We start from the raw sequence: 23,169 nt of genomic DNA, 5'->3' as shown, positions 1-23,169 counted from the left end.
TATATATATATATATATATATATGGATAGGTTGTTTTAGTGAATAGTCTCAAATTATGCACATCCAGAGGCTTTCTTGTTAAAATTTTATTTTGAATGTGCAGGAAAATGCAGGTAGTTGAATTTGAATTGTGGCAAGAAGTAAACTTGATCTATTGTAGTGAACGATGAAGTGTTTTTATACAAACATATCATAGATGTTTGAATGCATTTGGCTTTGTGGAATTAATTGATAGTACAAAACGATGAAAAGTGGTTTTTGTGAAATTTATTTGGTTTTGTACTATTGTTGTGAACGATGAAGAGTTTTTGTACAAGGCATGTTTCTCGAAGTTTATTTGAATTATATAGCTTTGATTTTAAAGTTAATTCTTTTCTGTATGTAACTTGTATATTTAAGTATGTTATTATTGAATATATGCAAATAAAATTGGGTCTACAAAATTCTACACAACATGGCCAAACTTCATAAGTGTTGTTGTAGGACATCAAAGAAAAGTTATACTTTATAAGTGTTGTTTTAGATGCAATATAAAAGTCAACACTTTTTAAGTGTGACTAGTAACAAGCAAAGGCGACACTTTTAAGTGTAGTATAATTAAAAAAGGTGTTGCTAATGAATCATTCCAGAGCGTGCCCTTATACCTATTTGTCCACACTTTATAAGTGTAGCTCTGATAGGACATTTAGAATGTGTTGAATAATTTTAAAGGTTCTGCTTCTTTAGGAAACTGCTCAAAAACGATGTTGAAAGACCAAAAGTGTAGCCTTTTATCAATGACCACAATTTTATGTACTTTAGGCTACACTTTACGAGTTTGGTCGTAGCCCTAATATGGTCTAGTGATATAAACAAAAAAATTCAGTGTGTTCTACTCAAGAATTTGAACCACAACAATTCCTTCCCACGTTCACAAACACCCCACCCCCCACAACCCTAGTCAATTTCAAATCCACCCACACCCCAAAATTCGGAGAGAAAAGTGAGAGATATACCTGGGCGACGCCCGATTGAAGAGTAGAACAACAAAGGAGAAGTTTTTAATTGTTGCGCGACGCGGTGTGTGCTCGATGAAATCATAAAGGAAAAAGAGGGGAGGAAATTGCATGAGGAATTGAGAAAAATGGGAAAGCTTGGGAAATGGGGTTCTGAGAGTTGGAAAGGGGATTGGTTTGGGTTATTTCCATTTGAAATGGGTAAAGCCCGTTTAATTCATTAAAACCTACCATAAATTATACCTGATGACGTGATGTGGAGCCTTCATGAGGCTCACTTGAATTTTAATTCCACTTGAGACAAGATTTGGACTTGATCACGTGACGCAGAGCCAACACGAGTCTCACTAGAATTTAAATTCGGCACGAGCCAAGATTTAGACTCGAACGCGCAAGGCGGAGCCTTCACTTAATAGTCCTTTCTCTTGACATAAAAATAATTTACCGTCAAACTAAAATTTGGATCCCCTTCCGCAACACATGAGGTACATGAGGCTCTCTAACCTAAATTGGAATTTCAAGTCCAATTTTTAGTCCAAGATACCGGATGCAAATCTTACACTTAATTGCCTTAGGCACAATTATTCCTTCCTACACATAGCAACAAACACCCTGTTAGTTTAAACACGATGGGTTGACTCCCATCAAGTGCTTAGGAACGATTGTTCCTTCCTACACATAGCAACAAACACCCCGTTAGTTTAAACACGATGGGTTGCCTCCTATCCAGTGCCTTAGTTTTGGTTTGGCTGGGCTCATCTTTTTATATTTTGTTTATTATTATTTATTTGATTTTTTATTTTGTATAATTCGTCAAAGTAAAAGTAAATCAACAAAACAAATAAATCCTACCTATTACAATGATTCACGGTTTTTCTACTGTGTAGCGCCTGATTTAATGTGGCCGCAGAAACCGTCAAAGGAGTCATACATCATTCAAGGTGAGAGCCTCAATCTCACAATCCACATCCTTACCAAATTAGTGCTTGACCCGTTGCTCATTTACATGGAAAGTAAAGCTCTTATCCTTGTTTCATAATTCTACAGCACCATGTTGACTCATCCTTATTACCTCAAATTGACCATTCAACTTAAACAATGTTTTTTGTCGAAACAACTTTAGTCTAGAATTTAAAGAAACACTAGCTGACCAGGCGCAGAGGTGTGTGACACAATATTCTTGTCATACCCATTCTTGGACTTTTCTTTAAATAGCTTTTCATTTTCATAGGCATGAAGCCTAAACTCTTGTAACTCATGCAGTTGTGTGATCCTCTTCCAGCCTGCTAACTCAGGATCTAGATTATGATTCTTGATAGCCCAGTACGCCTTGTGTTCTAACTCAGCTAGTAGGTGACATGCTTTTCCAAACACCATCCGATAAGAAGAAGTCCCTATTGGTGTCTTGCAAGTAGTCTGATATGCCCATAAGGCATCATCTAGCTTGTTAGCCCAATCTTTTCATTGGGCATTCACAATATTATGGAGGATCTACTTGACCTCCCTATACGATGCAACAACCTGACCACTAGTTTGGGGGTGATATGTTGTAGAAAATTTGTTACTCATACCATACTTAGCTAAAAGACTATGCACTGAGTTATTGATAAAATGTCTACCTTCGTAAGTGATTATAGCTCTTGGCGTCCCAAACTTGGTAAATATGTGCTATCGGATGAACTTGAATACCACTTTCGCATCATTTGTTGATAATGCAACAGCCTCCACCCACTTAGACACATAATCCACAACAACTATAATGTATTTATTGCCTCAGGACGATGGGAAATGTCCCATGAAGTCTATCCCCCACACGTCAGAGATTTCCACCTCTTGTATCTTATTCAGTGGCATATCATGACTTTTTGAATTGGATCCCATTCTCTGGAAGTGATCACAACCTTTCACAAACAAAGAAACATCTTTAATCAACGTAGGCCAAAAGAAACTGAATCGCAATACCATATGCACAATTTTTTTTCCTACATGATGTCAATCATATGGCGATGCGTGCCAACTCTCCTACACTTGTGTCGCCTCTTAATCAACTATACTCCTCATCATCTGATTAAGACCTTGCTTGAACAAATAGGGCTCATTCCATATATGGAAGCATGCATCAGACTTTCACCTCTACTTCTGATGTGTTGATGCGCCAGGTGGAAATAAATCACTCACAATAAATTCACTATGTCAACATACCAGGGCACTTACGCAATGTCCAATGCAAGAACTTGCTTATCAGGAAACTTTTCACAAATATTCCCCTCATTATTGACATGAGATTAACCTCTAGTCGGGAAATATGATCATCTATTTGGTTTTCAATTTCCTTCCTGTCTCTTACTTAAAGATCAAACTCCACCTAATCAACCTAGGTTTGACATCATTCTTATCATAAAAGTACAGAATGAGTTCATGATCAGTGTGGACTATCACTTTGGTTCCCACCAGATATGAACAGAATTTTTCAAATAGGAGTACCAAGGCTAGCATCTCCTTTTATGTCACTGTATAGTTTGATTGTGCTGCATCAAGTGTTTTGCTTGCTTGGTATATGGAGTGAAACACCTTTTCCTTTCTCTGCCCAAGCACTACTCCAAATGCTATGTCACTAGCATCACACATTAACTAGAATGGGAGCTTCCAATTTGGAGCAATCAAAATAGGATCTTTAATTAATTTTTGCTTCAGCATCGCAAGAGCCTGTAAACATATTTAATCAAAAAACAAATCTCGTCCTTGATTAACTTCCTATAAAATCTAGCATGTCCAAGGAAGCTTTGGACTTCATTCACTGATGTAGGTGGGGAAAATTTCTAAATCAATTCCATCTTCGCTTTATGAACTTCTATACCACTCTTTGAGATCTTGTGTTCATTATAAAACAGAGAATTGACACTTCTCCTTGTTAAGCAACAAATTGGGCTCCACACACCTAGTAAGAACTCGGTCAAGGTTAGTAAAAACAGTTCAAATAACTCACCAAACACTGAGAAATTGTCCTTGAACACTTCAACCAAGTCCTCCACCATATCATGGAGGAATGCCACCCTACATCTCTAAAATGTTGTTAGGGCATTGCACAAGACGAATGACATACGCTTGAAAGTATTAGATAGTGGTTCTTCTTGGTGGATTCACTGAGTTTCATTTAATAGATGAAAATCCTCCACATCGTCACTGTTCTTGTGGGTATAACCTCATTCTTCTCTTTGGTTACAACATTCATTCCTCCCTTCTTTGGCACACACTGCACTGGACTTACGAATTTGATGTCATATATTCGGTATACAATCTCGCATCGAGCCACTAAATGACCTCTTTCGTGACAACATCTGTCATCTATAGATTTAATCTCCGTTTATGTTGTGCACTTGCTTTATACCTTTCTTCCATGTATATTTTGATCATATAGAGAGTGGGAATATTGCAATGGATGCCAGACATTTGCCATCCCATTGCTATTTTTCTTCTCTTCAAAATTTGTAGCGCGACTTCCACCTATTCGTATAATAATGTTGAAGACAAAATAACCTGTAGAGTTTTATGATTACCTAAGAATGCTTACCTGAGGTGGGACGGTAGTGTTTTTTATCTCCAAGTTGGGTTCTTCTTCAATGGAGGGCTTGGGTGGAGGACCCAACACCCTATTTAGAGGCTCCAAACGATCTCTAGTTGTCATTATAAGTGGCACATCAAGGAACTGCACAATTTTTTGTGCTTCAAAATCCCCATATAGGTCATCACCCACTTACACTCACTTAAGGGTATCCTTGGCTGCAATATACTTAGCTTTTTCCTCAAGATCACTTAAAGTTATGGCAGACAAATCCTCATACACATCTGCATTTTCAACGCTTTATACACATCAATAACCTCTAATTTATCATGACTCCTCATAGCAAGCTGCCTAGCGGCTACATCAATCATTGCCCCTCCAGTTTCGAAGAAAGGTTCCTTAAGATGAAGGGGACCTCAGGATCAGGCTCAAAATTCAACACTACAAAATCTACTGGGAAAATCAATGATCCCACTTGTACCAGTACATCTTCTACAACACCCTCAGACCTAGCTACCGCCCTATCCGCCAACTGCAAAATTATGGTAGTAGGTTTAGGACTACCCAACCCCACCTTTTTTGACAGAGAAGTTTGCATCAATTTTATACTAGTTCCAAGACCGCTCATCCCTCTATCATGAATTCTCTTCCCTATATTGATCCTAACTGTGAAACTTTTCAGATCTTCTAATTTAATGGGCAGCTTGTTCTGTATTGTGGAGTTGCACTCTTCAATAAGTTCCATAGTTTCATACTTTGTCAACCTCCTATTGCTCGCCACAATCCCCTTCAAGTAATTTCCACACCTAGGAATGTCCTGTAACACATCTACCAGAAGCAAGTTAATGTGAACTTGTTTCAAGAGAGAGAGAGAAACCTACAAAAAACGTTCGTCCTCCTTTTTTTTTCTTGAACTTCTGAGGAAATGGAGGAGGTGGTCCACTAATCGTTCTACATTTTTAGCCAATGAAACTACTTCATTTTCTTTGAACTCACCTTTCATGGGTTCACTTTCCTTGTTTACATCGTCAGTGATGCTTTTCTTAGGAGCTAACTCCTCCGATTGCTAACCACTGTGTGTACTCACCACATTAACCTCTTCAAGATTTTGGTCAGTATCCTAGGAAACCCTCCTTGTAGTTGTCAATTATAGGCACTAGCAAATTTCCCAAATTGTTTCTCCATTAACTAAGTAGCCAATTGATATTTCTCACATCTGCAGCTATCTAAGCTTGGTCTGCCATAATCTTCTTCACAATATCCCCAACACTCATGTTTCTAGATTGCTGCTTTGGTTGCTCTTGTTGTTCCTCTTATTGTACCCATGAGCATTGCCTTGCAGCCTATATTGGTGTTGCCCTTGGCCTTGATTCTGATTTTTACCCCAAGAGAAGTTTGGGTCATTTTTCCAACTTGGGTTGTATCAGTTCCCATAGTTTTTTTGGCATTCTCCTCTTTGAGTATTACCTACAAAGATTACAGTGTCTGGGTTTGCACCGCATGATGGTTGTTGAACTGAGTTCACTTGAATAGGTTGTTGCCCCAATGCCATGTTACTAAAGTGTGTGTTCATCATATTCTGCATAGCAATAATATATGTTGTTATTGCAGTAACACCGTCTATCTCTAGCATACTTCTAGTATTTTGTACTACAAATTTCATTATACTTCCATTCCACTCTGGGTTTCCCTAAGAAATTCTGTTCAGCAAGGTGAAAAATTTCGCATAAGTTTTCTCCAATGCTTTTCCACGTGCAGATGAATCAAGTCAAATGTTTGTATTAGGCTCCAACCTTTCAATGAAGGTGTGGACTAACATATCGTTAGATAATTGATGATGAGGGCACTAATCAACAACGACTTAAACTTGTCCCAAGCATGGTACAAGTTCTCTCCACCTTTCTACCTTAAACTCAATATATCACTCCTCAATTTTGATGTTATACTTGATGAAAAAAACCTAATGAGGAACTTCTAAGCTAAATTGTTCTAGATGGTGATTAAATTCACAGGCTCTCAATTCAATCATCTTTTTTCTTTCCCAGAGAGAGAGAGAAAGGGAATAATGTGAGCCTCATGTAATCTTTATTCATTATAGTTGGAGTGTAAGTTTGACTGATCTCGAAGAAGTTCTTAATGTGAACCGTAGATGTAATACCACGTATAAAAAACATACCAATAATCAGCTTCTTAGAAATCTACAAGTGCAATCGATGGTAACTATCGACGGACCGTAGGCTAATCTACAACCCGTACTTTGCATCCGCTGTTGCAACTGAAACTCTCCGAAAATACAACCTAGAAAACTCGACTAAGTGTATATCCACCGACAGACCTATGATTTATAAGTAAGACTACGGTCCTTGGTCTGTGTCCGTGAATTGAGAATCAAGTTACCCAGCCTCTGACATGAACTACTGATGACCAACACGAACCTTCATTCGATCTACGGTCCGTAGGTCTGACTGTAGGTGACGTTAGCAGTTAGTTAAGGGGAATTTGCTGATAGGGTCAACTTCAAATTATCATAGCTTTTAGCACAAAATTAATTAGGTGTTCCATGACCTTTCATATGATATATAATTGAATTATCTTTTCATAGTCACCGAGTTTGTAAAATTTGACTTGCGAGTAAAAATTTATGCACATTTTAGTGAAGACGTGTCAAAGAGACCGAAACAACAGACCGTCAATTGAACGATGGCCCGTTAGTTCAGGTCGTCGATTGGTCCAACTGCAAAATTTCCAGGGTCTTTTTGTCTTTTCTTAGTTCGTTTAACCCCTAAGGTACATTGTTTAGGCCCTAAATCAAGAAATTGAAGTCAATTTAAGCGTAGAAACATAAAAACAACTGACCTAAGTCAAAATCATAAAACAAAACCTAGAAATTTAGAATCAAGAAAGCAGAAAAAGGTCAAAAACCCTAGTTCAACAATGCAACAAGGTCCCATCAGTTCCAGCCCTGAAATACAAAGATTTCTCTGTGGATTTCAGCACAAGGTATGTGTAATTTTATTAGTGCGTTCTTTTAACCCGTTATATCCCTAGTTTTTAGTCAGTTTTTTTATTCCCATATCATGACTAGACTTGGGGTTTCTAGAAATGTAGCAGATTACCATGAATTAGTTACTTATAAGTTCCAAGTCAGAATACCATGTTATTACTCAGTTTATTTCATGAATTTCAGAACCCTAGCTATATATTTCTTTAGTTCTTGAATTACACATGGTAGATCAGATATTTCAGTTACTTCAGATATGCATGCCTTAGTTATTAATGCATGATTATCAGATTAATTGTTGCATTCTCTGTTTGCATATTAAGTTTTGAGCTATCAAGTATTTACAGAAATCCAGTCATAATATCCTAATCACTTAATACATTGGGAGTAGCATAATACCGCGTTGGACTAGGGTTCAGCATACCCAAATAGTCCTAGAACTAATAGACAAGGAGGTTGTAAGTCCCCTTTTTGGGCATCAGTTTAGTGATGATGCCAACATGCCTTTATACCTTTGTCATGACATATTGGGTCCTTTCGATTGGGAGTATACATCGGACTCTACATTTAACTCATGTGGTTTTATAATTGGTTATTAGTATCTCCCACAATTAAGTTAGACTCTATTGCATTTACCATATTTACAATTGAGTTAGTATTCAGTATCAGCATGTTATTAATTTTTTCATTGAATCCAGTTAGGTCATAATTCAGTATATCATGTTTAGTACATTATACTTGTTTTTGTGCTTGTTAAGTCATATTTTATTTCAATTTTTACTCTATCCTACATGCTCAGTACCTTTCAAGTACTGACGCATATGTGCACTACATCTTCTCGTGATGTAGGTTCCGGCTCTCAGCATCCACATCACGCTTAGAATGATTCCAGATCTCCAGTTCAGAAGAATTAGTTTGAGTCCTCATTCTCCGAAGACAATAGAAATAAGTTCATTTTAGTATTTTAGTCTTTTAGTTTATGTTTTTTCTATAATCAGATTGGGCATGTCCCAGCATTTTTAGTCAGTTAGAGGTTATTTTAAAGCATAGTTAGTTTCAGCTTAGTATTGAGTTGATAACTTTTTTTATTAAAATCATTAGATTTCATATATCTCAATTTTAGCATATGCGTATTCCCCATCATTTCATCCTTATTATGATTTAGCTTCCTCAATAGTTTATTATCTTTAGTATGGTCATGATCATTTTGGTAGGGTTAGCTTGGGATCACTACTGGTCCTAGGTCCCGTGTCCGCATCTTGGGGGTAGCTCGGGGTGTGATAAACTTGGTATCAGAGTCTTAGGTTTAGGCTTCCTAGTATGTCTGAAAAGCCGCACTAAGTAGACTCCTTTTCATGAATGTAAAGTGCACCACATCTAAGGAGAGGGAGGGTATGAAGTGTTTTAGGGAAAATTTCACTTTCTTGTTATTCATATCGTGTGTATGGTATAATCTTATTCTATTCTAACTCAAAGTTCTACATTTCAAATCATGTCTCCTCATAGAGCTAACGCTAGGGATGCAAACGCAGCTCCTGCAGACCCAGATCAGGAAGTCTCCAATCCTGAGTTCAGGAATGTTATTTAAATTTTGGCTCAGAGTGTGTCTAACCAAAATAATCAGCGGGTTCAAGATCAGGTGAATGTATATGCTGGATCAACAACATCTAGGGTCTGTGACTTTGTTAGGATGAATCAACCTGAGCTCTTAGGATCGCAGACTAGTGAGGATCCCCAATATTTCTTAGATGAGATCAAGAATATCTTTGAGGTAATTCAGGTCACTTGAAATGATAAGGTTGAGTTGGCATCATACCATTTGAAAGATGTTGCTCATATACGGTACACTCAGTGGAAGGAAAAAAGGGGTACAGATGCAACTCCTATTACTTGGGATTACTTTAGTGACTTTTTGGACAGATTTTTCCGAAGAGAGTTGAGAGAAGCAAAGACTCAAGAATTCATGAGCTTAAGGAAAGGAAACATGACGATCCAAAAGTATGGGCTCAACTTTAACCAACTCTCCAGGTATAATCCTCACATGGTTGCTGACTCCAGGGCTTAGATGAATAAGTTCTTGATAAAGTGTCCGATTCGGTGAAAACTAAGTGCACAAATGTTATGTTACTGGAAGATATGAAAATCTCTAGGCTCATGACTAATACTCCGCAGGTTGAGGGTGATAATCTTAGGTAACATCCTAACGAGAATAAGAAGACTAGGGCTATGAACTATGACTACTTTCATAAGAAATCAGGTGGTGCAAATCGCTCACAAAGTCAACTGAAATTTACAACCCCAGCCCATTCATCAGCTAGTATTCCATCCTCCAAGAATAGGTATGATCAGAAGGGTAGAACAAAAGTCTCAATATCTCAAGGAAGTGTTTTAGGAAAAAAAAACTTACCCCACTTTACCTAAGGGTGGTAAGAACCGTCAAGGCGAGTGCCTCGCAGGAAAAGAAGGTCGCTTAGGATGTGGTCAGTCTGGTCACAAGTTGAGGAATTTTACTTCTAGACAAGGTCAATGAGGTGGTAATGGTAGACCTCAATTTAAATCTTCAGAATCACAAGGAAGTCGCTCGACCCAGTAGGGTAACTCATCTGGTACAGGTGGCGTCAGTGCCAAAACAGGTTATATGCTCTTCATGCTTGCCAAATCAAGAAGGTTCTCATGATTTAGTCACTGGTACTTTATGAGTCTTTGACCTTGATGTTTTGTGCATTGTTAGATCAGGGGATACTCTTTCCTTTGTAACTCTTTACATAGCAGTCCAATTTAGTGTCACTCCAGAAGCTCTCTCAGAATCTTTCTTGGTCTGTACACCAGTTGGTGACCTAGTTATAGAAAGACGGGTATACAAAAATTTCCCTGTCACAGTATCTGAAAAAGTAAACTCTGGAGATCTTCTAGAATAAAAAATGGTAGACTTCGATGTCATTCTAGGCATGGATTGGTTACATCCCTGTTAACCCTCAGTCGATGGTAGAACTACGATCCGTGGTCTGTGTCCATGGATTGACATTTAAGTTACCCAGCCTCTAACATGAACTATGGATGACCAGCACGGACCTTCATTCAATCTACGGTCCGTAGGTCTGATCGTAGGTGAGGTTAGCAGTTAGATACATGGAATGTGCTGATAAGGCTAACTTCATATTGTTATATATTTTACTACAAAATGACTTAGGTGCTCTATGACCTATGATATGATGGATAATCGAATTATCTTTCCATATTGACCATGTTTTCAAAAAGACGACCTCCGAGTAAAAAGTTATGCCCATTTTAGTGAAGGTCTGTCGAGCAGACCCAAATATGGACCCAAACGACAGACCGTCGATTGAACGATGGCCCGTCACTCCAGGTCATCGATTGGTTCAGCAACAAACTTTCAAGGGTCTTTTGTTCTTTTCCTTGCACGTTTAACCCCTAAGATACATCATTTAATCTCTAAATCATGAAATTTTAGTCAGTTTAAACCTAGAAACATAACCAAAACTTACCTAAGTCAAAATCATCAATCAAAACTTAGAAAATTAGAAGCAAGAAAGCAGATTAAATTCAAGAGCCCTAGTTCAAGAATGAGCAATGTTCAATTAGTTCCAGCCCTGAAATCTAAAGGTTTCTCTGTGGATTTCATCACTAGGTATGTGGGATTTCACTAGTGAGTTTCTTTCACCCATTAGATCCCTAGTTTTCAGTGAGTTTCTTTGATTCCCATATCGTGACTAGACTTAGGGTTTCTAGAACTTAAGCAAATTATCATGAATTGGAAAGGTATATGGTTAAAATCAGATTACCATGTTATTATTCAGTTTATTGCATGAATTTCAAAGCTCCAACTATGTATTTCTTTAGTTCTTCAATTACACATGCTAGGTCAAATATTTCAGTTATTTCATATATGCATGCCTCAGTTATCAATACATCATTATCAGATTAATTAATGCATTCTTAATTTCCATGTTCAATTTTGATCTTACAGTATTTATTGAAATACGGTCATAATATGTTAATCATTTAATTCATTAGGAATAGCATAATACCGTGTTGGACTAGGTTTCAGCGTACCCAAATAGTCAAACAACTACTAGACAAGTAGGTTGTAAGTCCCCTCTGTGGGCATTGGTTTAGTGATCATGCAAGCATGTCTTTATACCTCTGGCACGGTATATTGGGTCCTCTCGGTGCGGCGTATACATTGAACTCCATTTTAGCTCATGTTGTTTTATTATAATTTATTAGTAGAACCTAGAGTTCAGTCAGACTCTATTGCATTGACCATATTTACAGTTCAGTTAGTATTTAGTCTCAGCATGTTATAAATTTGGTCATTGCATCCAGTTAACTCAGAATTCAATATATCATGTTCAGAACATTATACTTGCTTTTATTCAATCATGTTTTTTTAGCTTTACTCTATCCTACATTCTCACTATTATTCAAGTACTGACGCATATGTGCGCTACATCTTTTCATGATGTAGGTTCTGGCTCTCAGTATCTCGATCACGCTTAGACCGTTTCCCGATCTTCAATTCAGCAGAATCAATGGTGAGTCCTCATTCTTTGAGGAAAATAGTCATGAGTTCATTTCAGTTATCTAGTCCTTTAGTTTAAGTTTTTGCTAGACTTAGTTGGGGCCTGTCCCAACATTTCCGGTCAATTAGAGGCTATTTTTTCAGGCATAGTTAGTTTCATCTTAGTATTTAGTTAATAACTTCTTTGTATTAAACACATTAGTTTTCATATTTCTCAGTTTTAGCGTATGGTATTCCGCATCTTTTCATCTATATTATGATTTAAATTCTGCATTATTTTATTATTTTTAGTATGCTCATGATCATGTCAGCATGGTTAGTTTGGGTTCACTTGTGGTCCTATGTCCCTTGTCTCCGTCTCGGAGGTAGCTCGGGGCATGACTGTAGGATCGTCATTTGAAAGACCAGTAAACTGCCCATTTGTGTACAGATTTGCACCATACTCTTCTTCAGTTCAAATCTCCCATAGGCTTCAGGTATCTGAATGCACCAACTCACATTGGTAGGGCGTGGGATTTTCAAATCTCTTACTTTCATTTCAGCAGCCATTGTTTTAGGTTCTTATAATTTTTCCTATGTTTTGTGAAAGGAGATGGTAGTTCACCAATAACCAGAGGAATTGGATATTCAGTTTTTCTCCATCTTCTGTGTAGGAATCTTTAAGGTTTTGAGATAGGCGACAACAATCCTTGATCCTGCTCTATTATGTAGTTTCACAGAGCTTGCAATAATGAAATGCTAAGATCAAGTTGTCAACACACTCTTGTTATTTCAGAAATAAAAAAAATCAAATATTTTCTAATTCTAAAGTGAACGATAGTAGAGCAAAAAACTACCAAATCGCACATGGAAGTACAAGTGGTCATACAAGTAATACAATGGCTCTTTTTTAGAGTCAGGTATCGTACTCATAGGTACTCACATCAAAAACTAGAAATTCTTCTTATTTTTAGTTCAACAAAAATGCAGTTCAAGTTTTGAGAGTTCTTTATTTTCTATTTGTAAATTAAAAACAAATATAATTAATACGATTAAGTTTCAAGTTTTACAAAATATGTTTTCAGAAAGATCCACGGCTGCAAAATTTATCAAGAATCATGTACTCAGTCTCATTTGGTAAGGGTAATTACTAAATGTTGAATCAATGAATCGCAAGGTTGATGTATGATAATTGTCTCCCAACCTCTAATCGCCTATGATAATTAAAAAATAACTACATCATTAAGTGGGGATAGAGTGATTAATTACCGAGCATTAAGTTATTTGCCTATATAATGACCCAAACGAGGTTTCTAGTTATATCCATATCATAGAAATGAATGAACCTTAGGATTTAGAGTTCAACAAGGTCCATATGTCCACGTTCTATACTCTTATTTCTCTCTCAAGTTCAATTCAGACAATGGATTTATTTCTATGGTGATAAAGCATGAAATACATAAGTAAGAACATAGGAGAGATTCATATGATAGTCAATACTAAACCCAATAGTAAACTCAAGAGATCACATTGAAAGGAAAAGAGATTGAGAAACAACCGCAAAGCTTCAGAAAAACGTCTCCAAAGTCGTCATTTTTCAAAATCCAGAAAAAAGAATACTCCCTAAAAAAACAAAACCTTAGTTATATTAAAAGTCGAAACAGCCAAAACTTGGCCTAAGGCGTGCAATGCTTTGAGAATTTCGAGTCCATGCAAATTATCCTTCTATGCGACGTGCGATTATCATAAGGTGTTCTGCCTCATGATTTCTTTCTTGCCCAAAACTAGGCATCTCATCCGCGACGCGCGAGCTTCATGAGGTGTTCTGCCTCATATTTAATTTTTTTCCATGATTCTACTCCCTCTCCGCGACGCGTGAGCCCCATGCAAATGTCTTGGTGCATTTTACTCAAATTCATCCTTGCTCTCTTTTGATTCAAACCTTAAGATTGCTTCCTTTCTCCATTTTTGTGCTCGTTTCACCCATTAAGCTCACCTACACAACTAATTATGTTGGTTATGTCATAAATAAACAAACGACTCGATAAGACTCTTAAATACATAAAGATTGAATTCATACTAAACTTAAATATGGGCATAAGTAGAATTCTAGGAATATAAATATGCCAATATCAACAATAAAATGTGTATATAAAATACAATTACTTATATTGGAGTTTCTCTAATCGCCAACCATAAAATAAGAGCTATTGTGATGATACAACATTTTGCCTCACACTTCTAGGATCGTGCAATAAATATAAATGAGTATAGACATGGAATACTAAGTAAATCCACTAGTCTGTGCTAAAAAAATCTGACGGAATCATCTAAAAAGTATGACCCTTTTTTACCCATGGTGGATACATGGTTTATGGTAGCTCGGAGTTTTCTAAACTCTCCCCCATATCGGTGCTCAATACTACTTCAAAAATATACTAGGTTTTTATATTTAAAAACATATCTTTTTTCAGTGGTTTCGGATAATTTGTCAAAAACTTAGCTCAAAGGCCAACTTGAAAGTCAAAGTTTTCTCTCTTGCTTTATTAAGAAAGTGATTACTCTTTTCTGAAAACTAGCTCAAATGCTCTTTGGAAATCTCAGCTTCCGTGAAATTTTTTATACTGTTTCGAAATAGTTAGTCCACATATATTTACTTGAAGAAACAAATTTCAAACTTTACTATTTTACTCTTTTACTCATCTAACTTCAAGTCATAGAAAAATGTTAAAAGCATTTGAGAAACAAGGTTGCAATTACTATTTTTGGATGATTTTCAGAAGTCATTTATAGTAGTTAGAATCAATAGGAAGTGTTAATACACTCTAGAAAGGTTTGAATGGACTGAATGACGAAAAGTGGGTGAAAAATGCCTATCTGGGAGCGTTCAGGGCAGGCTGCGCCAGGCCCCACTTTTATGAAGCTCCATTTGAGCGCACTACACGCGAGCTACCCCAAACCCTTTAGCGCAGATGGGGCGTGCCGCGCCTGTCCCTCCCCACGTTTTGTCTAATGAATATTTTGACTCGTTTTCTAATCCTCAATAATTCTAAATCGATTTGTTGTCTCAATACATTCTTAGATTCAGACACCAAAAGCATGTACAGTAGAAACTAACTCAAAACTACTCTTAAAGTTGCGAAAACGCCTCAAGAAAACCCATCAATCATATGTAAGTTGAAAAATGAAAAACAATTCATGAAGACAACTCATGAACTTCAATGTCTAACTCTTTTAGGATGAAAATCGTTGAATTAAACATGATCGACGCGTAGGTGTATGGACCCAATGCTATGTGGTCTCATATACCTTGTAGGGATCACCCCCTTGACGAAATCCACAAGAAATTCGTGAAGATATTCACGATTCTTCCTTTCTTTCTCCTTTTTTCTCTTTTTTTCTATTTTCTCGAAGCCCTAGAGTAAAATGAACTTTTCTGATCTGACTAAAATCTATTTTTTTTGTACCAATTGAACTCATAGAAATGAATTAATTAAGTCGGGTAGGAAAAGAGTAAACTACCTTTGCAAAATACAGATTGGATTTTCCTTAATCGAAAATCCAACTTCCAAAGGGCATAACTCACTCATAAGAACTCAAAATCATGTAAACTCGACAGTGTTGGAAAGATTATTCGAATAGATTTCCAACCACGTCTGGAATTACACCTAACTCATCTTGAGATAGAAGTTATTGCTTTTTGATGTTTTCCAAAATCTCAATTTATTCTAACTTTAAATTTTTTCCAGATTTTTCACTCTTTCCAGGAATAAATATTTCCAATTCTAAGCTTCTTCCTAGTTATTTCAAATTGCGAGCTGTTACACACTAGGTAAGACATGCATCTCTATACTTGACATAAAATTTAATTGCAATGCATATATTTGTTATTTGTGAACTTCTGAGTGTGTCATTCTGTGTAACGTTTGATTGGTGAACATAATCTTGTCTATTGATATCTGAATTTGTCGAATTGTTGCTGTTGAGTTATGCGTTATATTATTTGTAAATTATTAGTTTGGACTAATTTTATACAGATTGTAAGTGTGGAGGTTCAGCACGATTGTAGGAGTACCCGTATTTTATATTCATAACTTGTGTTTAGTAGTTCAGTTGTAGAGTTTTGAATACTTTTATGTTACATACCTGTGAATGTAAATATGGTTTTAAGGAGATCAATCATAATATAAGATTAACTTTTTTGACATTTTCAACACTTTATTCGAGTGCAACATAATTTTATTATCATTTAGAGAAAATTAAAAAAAGAGTCAATATCTTATAGGATCACTGAACTATAAGAAATTATTTAGTCATTAAATTTTGTTTTGTATAAATAAATTTCCCAACGTAACTTTTTTATCTTTAAAAATCACTCAACTACATTAATCATTAAAACAATTTTTTATGACAAAGTAAATTATTTTATATTCCACTTAAATATGGACCCCAGAAATAAATATAGTTTAAAATTTTGCATCATCATTCTTCTTCTTTTTTTCTTCTTAATTTACCATTAAAACTATTTGAAATGAGGAATAAATTATTTTATATAATACATAAATTCAACTATACATTTATACATTTTTTATAATATGTTCAATATCAGTGTACATATTGGTAAATCATCAATTTCAATTCTATCATCAAAATGTATCTTAATTTTGAACAATATTGTCCATTATTCAGTCCGTATATTGAGGATGCAATTTTATATTTTAAAATAAAAACCGATAAAAATCTTGAATCATGAAAGGTAACCCGCAAATTTTGCTTCATTTTTATCGACCGAGTCTCAAAACTTGCACCACCTAGTCTTAGGGATTAGCCCAAAAAAATCCTAAAAGAATTTTTTAAACTATAAATCACTGTATGAAATAGCATTTGTGTGATAACTTTGAGTATTTAAAGTTAAAAACAATGTCTATGCATGCACTGATTGGAACAGATAATATGGACTAACAACTAGAATAATTATAATGGAGAATGACTTCTGCCCAATAGTGACAGAAGTTATCTTTCATAAAAAATATTTCCGCATTTTCCACAATTATATTCAACTTAACACAAAACATTGAAATATATATTTATCAAGGAAAAAAAAATTCTGGCACTTCAAATACACCCAAGAAATTAACTTTAACAAAAATTACAAGGCATACTATTCTTCAACCAAAAAGATTGGATACACACGGCTAATGTAAAGTTATTTATTAATCCTTCAATTGTACAACCACATACAGTATGTTACACTTATGTCTTACATAAACATAAATTCAATACCATTTCTATATTGTACGAGGTGAATCTAGTTAAGCGTAAAACCTAATGAACTTTTACTTTAATCACAGCTAGTTCTTACATTTCCTATAACAATTACTATCAACAGAGTACAAGACACAAATTAAAAAGTTTAAGATAAACTAGTGCTCAAATAAAAGAAACTTCAGAAGAAAGAAAACAAAGATTAAGAAAACCAACCATCACTTGAGAGAGGGGATTGATGACAACGAGTTTACATTGTTGCACAACGATGTTTTAGAAGTGACAAATCTGGATATAGAGGATTTACTTTTGTGAGTCGAACTAGCTCTAGAACAACGCTGTAGGACTGGTCAAGGCCAGTTTTAATTGATTTGATCTATTGTTTTGAGGTTGGTCGGAATTTCGATTGGCGAAGTCTACAATGCAAAATCTATTACAACTGGCCTTGACCAGTCCTGCGAAGTTGTTCTCGAGCATGTTCGACTCGCAAAAGGAAATCCTCAATAATAAGATTTATCAGCTCCAAAATATCGTTATACAACAATGTAACTTCACTGGCACTAATCCTCTCTCAAGGGAGGGTTTGTTTTCTTTGTTTTTTTTTCCTGTTGTTTCTCTTATTTGAGTACTTGTAATTTCTCTTAAATTCTGAATTTATGTCTTTTACTTTGTTGATAGTGATTGTTTTAGAAAATGTTGAAACTATCATCAGTTAAGTGGACAGTTCATTAGATTTATAGTTAACTAGATTCACCTTTTACAGAATAGAAATGGTAATGAATTTCGTGGCTTAAAAGAAAAGGTAAAAAAATAGACATCTACTCATTTATTGACAAAGCGCTTCTTTAAAAGAAGCTTTTTTTTAAAAAAAAAGAATAGGGGCATAGAACATTTGTTCTTTCTTTTTTTGAATACACTATAAAGTTTGAACAAAACTTAATAAATTAGTGAGTTTAAAGTGGTGCAAAAAGAAGTGTTTCAAAAAAAAGGGTTTGCCAAATAAACTTTATAAATGCTAAAGAGACTAATAAAGATTTGTTTCTAACTAAAGGTACCGAAACACAAACATCTATATTAAGTTAGTTCATATGAAACAAGAAATTAACACATATCCTTAACACATAAGAAATTAAAACAAATAAATGCTAAATGTTGTTAAGTAAAAATTACCCCAAATGAATTTTGCTTGCTATTTGGATAGTTTAGGATGTCGACTTTATCAGGTATGATTGTGTCGAGTCCATAAAACTCTAATTTTACGAGTGTCCTAAAATGAGACTCCATTTTTCCTCCAACAATGTTCATGCAAATAATGAGAGCATAAAGAGATTTGTACGCGTAAACTTTAATCAAATATTAAATAAACCAAACATGGAACTAATAAAAAATCACACAACAAAGAGACTATTTGAAATGAAAAATATGCAAGCACGAGAAACATTGAACCAAACTATACATGCCCTTTAGGCACTATATAGTTACTAACATCAACATGTTTAAAGTACCACATAAATATTTTTCAAACCATGATCAGTTGACTTGATTTTTTAAAATGGATTACACTTAGTATTTAGAATTAAAAATTAATAAAAATAAACTCATTTAACTCTTCTTACAGAATAGAAGAGAGGCTTCAGCAAGCAATAAAATAAAGCTTAAACTAAAGTTTATATGTTAATATAGTAGATATAGAGTAGATTGTGGGCAGTGAGCATAGTTATTTATTCCCGGAAAACCAATGTGCAAACACTGAGCAAACCATTCCTTAAGCATGTGACTACTAAAGTGAAACGAATATAACTTCAGATTTGTATGAGTCTCGAGCAAATCCAAATTTTTAAACATCATTTATACAATAAGTAAGCAGAACTTAAACAATTCATGATACATGACCTTCTAAAAAAAAAGACAGAAACAGAGAAACATTGAAGGCAAAAAAGATAACCATTCAAACATGACTTATGTGAGTAGTTGAACATAGCAGCCTTCACGTGATTGATAAACACATGTCACGAAAATGGAATGGAAAGTCTCTCCATAGTTGGTGAAAGCTTGTTGCCTTCTTGAAAATTGCAGAATGAGAGAGACAGGGGGGCTTCCTGCCCTACCTTCTGAATCTGATGGAAGTTGGGCCGAAAATTAAGTCATGTTTGGGCTTTGCTTTGGGCTGCAGCGTTTTAGAATGCTTTGGGCAGACTTGGCAGCCCAATTGGCTGAAATATTTGGTTTTGTTCCTTCTTTATAATAATTATTTTGAGCTTCTAACATAATATATATGTAGTATGTAAAAAATAAAATACTAATATTATATTTTCGCTGATGATTTAGAAATATACTAATAACTTATAACTAATTTAATATGTTAGAAACTTTAGATAAGATGACGACAATCGATCTTCAAGAAAATAAGGTATAAAAAGTGATATTAGTAATTTTTATAATTAAACAAATAATTTAGAAGATAAATAATCGTAGAAGTAAAAGTTTTATGAAAAAAGATAACTTTATATATTATTAATTTAGATGCTCGAAAATAATGAATTAGAAAAAAGGAGGGTCAAAAATTGGGTGTCAAAAGCTTGTCCCTTGTTGACCAGAGACGCTCTAAGAGATTTTGGGCAAAGAAGTTGACATAAAATCCATTTTCGTCCCGACCAACAAATAGAACCTTAGGAGAGTATTAGACAATATGAGAATTGAATAATTTAACAGGTAAAGGATTTTGAGAACAAGGTAGACACAAGCTTACAAATGTTGTCCCAGCATTGAATTACGTTGTCACTGATATTGTTATCGAGCGTAGTTTGAGGCAAACCTTTGATCTTTGTTGGAAAGCTAAAATTTCACAACAAATTTCTACAGTTCACTACTTGGATAATGTTTCACGTTGCATTGTGTCTCTTGTTGCTACATGTTGATAGTGCTGCCAAATCACGATACTGTTAGGAAATAATATAAAACTAGAAATATAAATAAATATCTTATGACAAATGTAGTATGGAAAATGTTTACTTTATACATCAAAGCTCTAGATAAAATTAATCAAACATATTGTATTTCCTTTAAACTTAAGCAACTACTTGAAATTATGCGTATGCAAGTCTCATAGTAACGAAGACATACATGTGTAAGTTGGTTTTTTCAAGAAATTTGAAATGCTTTCACTGAATAATAAAAATAACTAGGCCATTACATAATATCTCCTTAGAGACTAATAAGCTTTTCAACAAATCTAAAATATAATACGCATTGCTCATATGTATAAAATAAATGATTAATGCATTTGGAGATGTCTCATTAGTGACAAATAAGGTTTTCAAGGAATTCAAAATATAGCATGAAGTTCATAAGTATATTTTAAAAATGAATAAATAATTAAAGCATTGAAAGATGTCACTTTAGAGACAAATGAGATTAAAATATCTTATTTGAGGGAAAACTAACCCAATATGTCCTATTTTGAGGGTGGATGAACCCGATTTCTTATATTTTAGAGTGAAGGAACCCAAAGAATCCTATTTTGGGGTGGAATAACCCAATGTACCCTATTAGAGGATGGAAAAACATGATGTCTCATTTAGGTCGATGAACCCATATCCTATAAGAGAATGGAAGAATCCGATATATCCTATTTGAGGGCGGAAAAAGCCAACATATCCTATTAGAGGGTGGAAGAACCCGATGTATCCTAGTACAGGGTTGAAGAACCCTCCTATGAGAGGGTTGAAGACTCAATATATCCAATTAGAGTGTGGAAGAACCCAATATATCTTATTTGAGGGTGAAATATTCCAATATGTATGATATTATTATAGGGTGGAAGAACCCGATGTATCCTATTTGAAGGTGGAAGAACCTGATATAGCCTATTAGATGGTGGAAGAACTCGATGTATCCTATTTGAGGGTGGAAGAACCCGATGTATTCTATTTGAGTGGGGAAGAACACAATATATCTGATTTTACGGTGGACTAACCCAATATATGATGTGAACTTACAAATATGAATTTTTGTGCAATCCAATAAGCTTGGTTCGATTTCTTTACGGTAATCATAACCTAGTATGAAGAGCGTGTTTTAGTGCCTTTGTTATATTGATCATTTAAAAGGTGGTGTCTGGTGCAATACTTTGCAATAGTGCATATGGTGCCCATACCGTAAGTGCTTCAACTCCAATGAAAATTTGTTGCTTGTAAATTAAGCCCTCAATGAAAAATTATGAAATAAAAATTTGATTCTTGTTGATGTTGCGCCATGTGAATCTTTCAATTTTGACTTGATGTTGAGCTTTATGGGGATATCGTTCAATAATAACTAAAAATCAACCTCTACATTACTCAATGAAATTTGTTAGTATAAATGAAAATGGTTGCCTTGCATTGAACCACAAAGCTTTGGCTTTGAATCTACATTTCTTGTTGTAACGTCTTTGAAGAAATTTGATGGTGAATATGGCTTGGGACCTCAACTTCTGCCCTTTTTCAAACCTCTATAGGTCATGTTCAAGTTGTCCCACCAGTCTTTGCTCATAGGATAGAAGAAATTTTATTATATTGAGACCGAACCTAAACTAAGTGCCTATGTATCCTGCTTTCAACAAGAATCAGGTCACACGTAGTTCATTACAAAAGGTTAGAAAGGATTTCAAAAGGGTAGATATTTCTTAAAAAGGAGAAGTTATAGATATAATGTCTTTGTTATTCTTCTTGACTCTTCACACGCTTTCTCTTCAAATGCTTTCGTGTCAATTTCAATGGATCACCCTCAACAAAAATGTGCTTGTGTTTATGATACTGCCATTGCTGGTTATGCTCTCGTTGTATTTTTATCTTTCCACTATTATCATGCATTCAATCTTGAAATTTAGTGCATGACAATCTTCAATATCATGTCCTTGAATGTTTTGAGTGTTAAGCACAACACTTGGATAGATCATAGTGTTTAGGCATATACTCATGAATGAACCCATCTCTTGATTGTAGAAGCCCATTTGCTGTCAATCTCTTGAATATATTTGCATATCTCTCATCCAAAGGAGTGAAGGAGAAAGATTTCACCTTCTTCTCCAGTTGTGGGCTAGATTGATCATCGTGCAACTTTTGTTTGCATTGATGTTGGAGATGCACGATGCAATAGTTGGAAAAAGTATGATATTGCAAAAAATAATCATTTGGACGGTACTGCGGTTGTTGCATAGCCATGAAATCAGAGTCGTTTTCTTTCATTTTGCTTTGCAAATTTACTTATACCTTCGGTAGGAAGGGTTGGTTGACAACTTGTGCTGTTGTGTTGCGTACAGTTCTTCCTCCTTGAATACCATTTTCAATCTCTTTGTCAACTTTAATCAAATCATAGAAGGTGTGTGCAGAAGTTCTAAGCAACTTTTCATAATATATCCCTTCTTGAACATTGATAAGGTTGAGATCAACTCCTCTTCAGACAATGAAGGATGAATCTTATAAGCTTCTAACCTCCATCATATGCCATATTCTCTAAAAGATTCACGCAATATTTACTTCACTTTGATAAAATAAGTTATATGCAGATTATATCAATTTTGAACTCATATAGCTTTACAAAGTCGCGGCCATATCTTCCAATGTATGCCATTTGCTAAAGTCTTGCTCATTGTACCAAGCATGTGCTAATCCTGATAAACATTGAATGAATGATCTCATTCGTATGTCTTCAACATGTCCATTACCAACCAATATGCTGCAATAGTTTTTTAACTGAGCAATCGGATCTCCTTTCCCATTGAAAGAATTGAACATAGGAACTGTGTGTCCTGGCATAAGTTCAACATTTGAATGCACACATAAAT

At 35.2% G+C, this 23,169-nt stretch overlaps 1 protein-coding gene and 1 non-coding gene across 2 annotated transcripts; one reads left to right on the top strand and one right to left on the bottom strand.

Moving 5' to 3' along the window:
• Positions 1 to 4,924: 4,924 nt before the first annotated feature.
• On the bottom strand, positions 4,925 to 6,109 carry LOC107016541. Its single transcript, XM_015216980.1, has 2 exons — positions 6,038 to 6,109; positions 4,925 to 5,374 (listed from the first exon to the last, which is right to left on the bottom strand). The coding sequence occupies exons 1-2, from the start codon at positions 6,107 to 6,109 to the stop codon at positions 4,925 to 4,927; spliced, it is 522 nt and encodes a 173-aa protein (XP_015072466.1).
• Positions 6,110 to 6,386: 277 nt separating this feature from the next.
• On the top strand, positions 6,387 to 6,492 carry LOC114077030. The gene has a single exon (XR_003578125.1). It is a non-coding gene; the product is annotated as a small nucleolar RNA R71 (small nucleolar RNA).
• Positions 6,493 to 23,169: the final 16,677 nt, after the last annotated feature.

This window comes from Solanum pennellii, chromosome 4, assembly GCF_001406875.1.
Source record: "Solanum pennellii chromosome 4, SPENNV200".
Classification (NCBI taxonomy): Eukaryota; Viridiplantae; Streptophyta; class Magnoliopsida; order Solanales; family Solanaceae; genus Solanum; species Solanum pennellii.
This window is presented reverse-complemented; position numbering and strand designations above follow the sequence as displayed.